This window comes from Ascidiella aspersa, chromosome 3, assembly GCF_963924565.1.
Source record: "Ascidiella aspersa chromosome 3, kaAscAspe10.2, whole genome shotgun sequence".
Taxonomy (NCBI): Eukaryota; Metazoa; Chordata; class Ascidiacea; order Phlebobranchia; family Ascidiidae; genus Ascidiella; species Ascidiella aspersa.
In genome coordinates, this window is record NC_139449.1 from 32,001,068 (window position 1) to 32,007,946 (window position 6,879).

Here is a 6,879-nt window from a genome sequence, read left to right on the forward strand (position 1 = left end):
ATGTCGAAAGCCGACCACACCAGCGTGCGAGCCGAATCAATCATAAGCACGTTCGACTGTGAGGACTTCAGCGTTGAGAAGTCAGACACGGTGGGCAAACCTCGGATGGGACTCGGATCTACGGCCAATGAGAACATCGCGCTGCGCCGGAACTTTCGCGAAATGGAACAGCTGTGGCGAAGGCAGAAGATCCTGGGCGAGGAACAGGAGTGGGTCATGAAGCTGATCGACCTTTACTCCAAAGCCGTCCAGGTTGAGTGGTTTGTAGTTGAGCAAAGGCAAAACGTACGCCAAGGTTTATAACTAGTACAAAATATCAAAGTGGGACAATTAGCAGTTTTGTTTTTTCTGCGAAGCAAAAAAGTGATATCTGATTTCAAGTTTATTGGTATAACTAAATCACTTTTTTGTGCGAAGAGTTTCTGAAACGGAAACAATCTACAACATAATTGTGATTCTGGGTTCGCGCAATACTGAAGCCAATAATTATAAGACATTGTTTCTGAGCCTGAAATTGGACAGTGTTTTCTGAAACCTCAAACTGAGTCGCCCCTTGATTTGGTTGGGTCGCCGACTGCAAGATTTTATATGGCTAGATTTATTGAGATTGGTTGTCAGCAAGATTTTTCCGAAATTTACTAAAATTGCGTAAGCAGTACAAATGCACGACTCATTTTTATCAAATTTTAATGTATTAATGCTACTTGATTATTTCTTTTTGGTTCACTTTAAGCTTGCAAAAGTTCGGTTAAGAGAATTTGGTCGCCAAAGTTGCTTATATACCTATGGTTAGTGTTTGGGTCGCCGCGTAAAAAGGTTGAGAAACACTTCAATATGAATTTTCAGCTGTTTCCACCGCTTACGTCAAAATGTATTTAAAAGACTAAAAATTGGTTTGATTTTGCGACAGGTCAATTACCGAAGACTAACGAAGAGGGTGAGCCGCATCAAATCCCATCTCACCGAAGACGAAATTAAGGAAATGGAGAACGATCTTCAGAAGAAGGAGTTTGCCGATAAATATAGAAAACTTCTTCGAAACGAGGTTTGTTAAAGCTATTGGCTTTTTCTTTGCTTGCATGTTGATTGCATAAAACTTAGGAGAAACGAATTGTTAGGACATATTCAACGTAGACTAATATATATTAAAATATATAAAAATAGTCTATAATAGGCTTATATACATAAAAGAGTTATTAATAATAGAATCCGAAACCACTACAGTTTCTGATTGTCTGAAACCACTCCAGTTTCTGATAATATTCCAGGCTTGTAAGACATTTCGCATTCTTCCTTATCAACATGAAATTACCTCTATCCGCATTCTATGTTAAAAAGCCGGCCTCAGCATCGGAGACACTGTCCAAACCAACGCGATCTCGATGCCGTACATTGAGCTCCAGTGCTCCAGAAGACCAGGAGGTTAAACCCGCGAAGAAGGCGAAGGGAGGAGAGGCGTGCGCCTTGGGCGTAATCAAAGAAGAAGAGGGCGACGGTAATGACATTGACGACAACGTATTTGAGGAAGAGAGTCCTCCGACCAATCAAACTACGGAGCAAGCGTGCTCGAAAGTAAAACGGGCAAGGTAAGATGTTTTGCCATGGAAGAGTTATAACGAGTCGTAATGAAGTTTTGCATGAAGGCTATAAAGTCATTATTTACAAACACCTTAAATCACGACTCTTGGACCAAAAGAAGTATATCATTCGAATACACAATTACACACCTTAACTTTAACTAATTTGTTACGATTATACAGTGTTTTTATTTATATCTCACTCTAAATGGGTGATACGTATATGTTTTGAAGTAAAAACGTATAGCCTACCCTGCATACCCTAGAGAATGCTCGGTAGCGCGTACAATATTTTTCATCTCATTAGGACAATATAAATCATTCAGGTTATTTCTTACGCATTTCTATATGTACGGTTCAGACAGCTCTGCTGAGAAACACGGATTACAGTACTTTGGTGTAATACACTCTTATTTTTAAGAACAATATAACTCAGCTGACAACTCTTTTTTTCTATAGCATCACGTCCATGCGCAGTCATACGTCACAAAACAACCGACGTTCTTCACGCTCCAGTAACTCGAACCCAGCCCGAAGACCGGAAACCTGCCCAAATCCTTCTGGTAAGTTTTCCACTTTTAGACCTGCACGTCTGAGAGATGCGTAGAGTTTAGGTGTTAATACTTTTTAAATGCAGAGAGAGAACAAGGGGAGTAAAAGGCATTATAAACTCCCCAAGCAATATACATAAAATTGTAAAATACTTCATACAGTCTTTGAACCTAAAACAGGTTAAATTTAGTAAGGCATATGAAGATCTATCTTTTCTCCTGTAACGTGGCTAAACAGTCCAAAGCCTATACAAGCTTCATTAAAACTTCTAATCGGAAAGTGTATTTCCATAAGGCTTTGACGAATCTAGTCTCGCTATGAACGAGATCATTCCCAGTCTGGAGGATTTGCTGGACCAGCTGCACAACATCAAACCCAACCAGTTCTACGAGAACCAACGCAAGCTGAAGCTGTACGACATTCAGCTGATGGGCGAGGAACTGGAATCCAGGAAGAGCGACCTCTTTAAGGCGGTTGACGCCATAAAGAACTGGTGCGTTTTAATTAAAGCAATTTTTACGGCTTTTTTGCAAAAGATCAGTGTCTATTGAACCTTTTCCAAACAGGGTTGGTATATTGGCCTTTTTCGGCAGAAAACTAAAAATTTGGCCTTTTTAGAATGCGCTTGGCCGCATATTTTTTGTTTTGTCTTTTGGTCCTTTTTCAAGGAATATGTAAATTCAAGAAATATGTGAAACTTTCAGATCTCTAACATAAATATTATACTTATTTCTTGACTTAGACTTTCGATCATGTACGTTAAACCATATAGTTGAAAATATTGGAGATATGCTATAAAACCGCCATATTTCGAAATAGCGTTATAATGCAATTGTGCGTTTATCAGATTTCGTTAATAAACATTGTTTTATGCCCAATTTGTAAAGTAAAATCACAAGAAAATGTTAAAACACTTCTAAAGGAGTTAAGATGAACAAGACATTTTTAAGCGCTTTTTCCCAATCACTTGCTTTACCTTGACGCATATATTGTTTCATGTTACAAAAAACCACCTAGTTTATATCTGTTTTAAACAATCTTAACACCCTGCTTTAAAAGTGTAACCTTGGAATGATGAGTAGCCTATTGGATAAAATTGTCCAAAAATGGTGTTTACAATTTGTTAAATTTCTGACACGCTATAACCTATTTAACCAATGCTTTACGCTCAGGGACAAAAAAAGACCTTTACAAAAGTATGTTAAATATTATTCGCTCTTCTTTAAACAGTCAAACTTCTCACAAGCCTTGCCTTGGTTTATTTGTATTTTTTGCTCAGGGAAAAAAATACATTTACAAAAGTATGTTTAATATTCTTCCCTCTTCTTTAAAGAGAGACTTCTCTCTTTTTTGCTTTAAAGAGTCAAACTTCTCACAAGTATTGCCTTGTTTCATTTGTATTTTTTCACTCAGGGACAAAAAAGAGCTTTACAAAATTATGTTTAAAATTATTCGCTCTTCTTTAATGAGTCAAACTTCTCACAAGCCTTGCCTTGTTTTATTGATGCTTTCTCTCAGGGACAACAATACCTTTACAAAATATGTTAAATAATATTCGCTCTCCTTTAAAGAGTCAAACTTCTCACACGCTTTGCCTTGTTTTATTTGTATTTTTCGCTCAGGGACAAAAAAGAGACGGCCGAAGAGGAGGAGGAGCGAAAGAGAAAAGAGGAGGAAGAGGCGAAACCAGCCAAGCGTAAAACCTCGTTCATGCGCACAGTTCTGCGCAACTTTTCTCTCGAGCTAATGATGAAGACTGTGCAGTACGGCTGGACGGACGTGGGTCAATGCCGATACTTACGTAACAGAGGCGGTGATGACGACACGAGTACAGGAGGGGTGAATACCCTTGCCAAGGACACCATGAAGGTATAAAGCATTGTTCGGCTAACTGTGGGCTGCGGTCGAAATCTGAGCCTTTCATCCATTTTTAGTGAGCCGCGATTTGTTTACTATTATTTCAGTTTTAATATTTAATCGTGGGCCGCGTGATAGCCGCACATTTATTGTACACTCTATTGTACAAGTTGGTTTGGCTAAGGGTGTTTATTTCAGCTCATTATTGCATCACAGCAAATATTTAAAAAATGTTTATCTGTTTTAATAAAATGTATAGCTCAGAGGGGCTTGGCATGTTATGGTGTGTGTGCATGGCGTCATGCCTTTATCTCAAATTTCCGGCTAGACAAAAAAATTGCCGGCCACTGTTAAAGTAAGGCTGACATATAAAAAATGTCTTGTTTCTCAAAAATTGTGACTAACGTTATTTTTGCCCGTTATAAAATGCAATAAATTTGTATTATCCTATACTGCCTAAATATCACGGGATTGGTCGCTACCAAAATCATAGATAATCCAAACTCGAGGGGTCGTTATTTGAAACTCTATGTAGGCTTTATGTTTTGACTTGTACTGGCTGCTGGGTATGTGTAGAGATGTCCGGTAAAATAACCGATTATTCGGATCTTCTCTTACACCAGCAAATATACCGAGGCTATTACTTGGTATGCCGGCTCCAATATTATAGTTCATCTACAGCAGTGGTCGGCAAACTGTGGGCCGCGGCCCAAATGTGAGCCGCAGAGCCATTTTTCGTGGGTCGCGAGTTACTTTTAAAAAGCTTAGTTTTATCATGTAGTTGTTGGGCCGCGTGATAGCCGTACGTTCATTGCACTCTTTTTAACAGATCGTGCGGCATAGAATTTTTTAATTTACTCTGCTTGAAATAACTCAAGTACCAAATTTGGTCCTGAGAGCCTATCGAACTATATGTTTGGCCAACTTTAACTACAATCAACGAAAAATTTTTCGCGCTTCGCGCGTTTATTCTTGGTTTTGCAATATATGTTTTACATTATGCCACGGTGTTTTGGGCACCAAGACGCCGTGTAATATTTCACCCTGAAAACAAATATCCGGAATCCTCCACAGTTTCGTAGTGGTTTTACGCAGTGGGTCTTTAATATCTCTGAAAAGAGTGTTTTGGACCGGCACAAAAAAAGTTTGCCGACCACTGATCTATAGCTATGTATGGTGTAAAGTTAAAGTTTAATGCTAATGTCTTTGGTTAAGTATTAACTTGGATTGGAACTTATTAAGTGTTAAAACTGAACTGACTTGAATTCAAGCTAGTTTAAAAATTACTTTACTGGGACTTCCATACTAAACTACTTATAACAGCATGACGCCTAAAGGTTCGGAGAAGTTGTTATAATTTTTTTATGAGGAGAAGCCAACAACGAAATTTTAAGAACTATAACGCTTTGCAACAAACTCATGTCTATATCTTTATTGGATGCCAAAACCCATTCACCCGCACTCACACAAATCAATCGTCTTCGGTTAAACTTTAAAGCAAGTCAATGTCGACCTAAACATCCAAATTTGTTCAGATCAAAATCGACCCGACGGCTCACGAGGAGAACGACGAAGCGCCTCGAGCGCCACCTAGGGAGCCAGGATTCGACGAGAATGGCAAAATGATACGAACAGCTGACCTTCTCGGGCTCAAGTACGACACCGAAGATTAAATCTCGAAATTTTGTGAAGGAACATTGAAGTATGGGCAACAAAACGTGTTGGAACACAATACACGTTTAATTTAGTAATTTCAATAAAAATATTAAAGCCATTAAGTTCGATAAAATCGACATTTTTGCTGTTACAAACGTTTCGGCAATACCCCATGCTATTTGATATGTAATTTTACACTGATGATGACATGAGGTATTGTCGAAACGTTTGTAACAACAACTCGAATATAATGGCTTTAATATTTTTTTTAATAAAAAGTGTTGCCGTTGATATTTTATTGCGAATTTGATCTATTCTGTACTTTTCCACAAAATTTCAAGACGAAGCAAAAGATATAAGAAGCATGAAATGTGCATTGTGTAAATCGCTAAAGCGGTTCAATTAGTAACTATTAGCGCAGATCTGCCATAAGTCAAGCGGTACACAAACAATGATGTGAAAAATCGTAGTTTTTGTTGTTTCTGGCCATGCGACGTTCAATATTGTTTCAGGAATTTCTGTACTGCCAATTGTGATAACAGATTATTTGTTGACTAATAGGTATACCTCAAAAGGAATGTGACCTTTTTCGTTCATTTTAGAAAATATTTTCGCAAAATAAAAAAATAAATAAAAAATACGGTTTGCTCTATTGTGAAAGTGTAGAAAAGTGGTTCAAGAGATAAAAAAAAAACACTTTTCCAAAACGCAAAAAAGTCAAACAGTGGTGTTCTGGCATTGACTTCAAAAAATAAATGGGAAACGAAATACAATACGTAAAATCAGGATCAGACATTTTTTTAAAAAAGAATATATATTTCGCCTATACTGGCATCGTCAGTTCCTTAATTCGAATGAAGGTTTCGAATTTAATTGTTTATATACGCGTCAGCGGAACAGTGGCAAGCAGAAACCTGCTGCCAATGGTTTTGGATTCCATAAAGATACGCCCTTCTATACAATACATTTGTGGACGATAAAATGTTTCTGTTACGATTACAGCAGATTTTAACGTAAACTTTGAAAGGGGTATGAAACAAACATTTGGGCAAAAAATTATCATTTCAATAAAAAATGAAAATTGCATTCCACGAGACCACCATCAGCGTTGGATCCAGGATTTTTGCTTGGGGAAAGTGGAAATGAGGAATTTCAGGCATTACTTCGCAAAGTTACCCCATAACCTGACGTCATAAAACCATTATTATTAAAAAAACTATAGCCTACTCCAGGGGTC

General features: G+C 37.9%; 1 protein-coding gene across 1 annotated transcript; it reads left to right on the top strand.

Moving 5' to 3' along the window:
- LOC146162500 (uncharacterized) lies at positions 1-5,659 on the top strand. The gene is made up of 7 exons (XM_083385215.1): positions 1-252; positions 911-1,045; positions 1,339-1,586; positions 2,037-2,140; positions 2,424-2,622; positions 3,752-3,998; positions 5,522-5,659. Exons 1-7 carry the CDS (start codon positions 1-3, stop codon positions 5,657-5,659), a joined length of 1,323 nt encoding a protein of 440 aa, XP_083241341.1.
- The last annotated feature ends 1,220 nt before the right edge of the window (positions 5,660-6,879 follow it).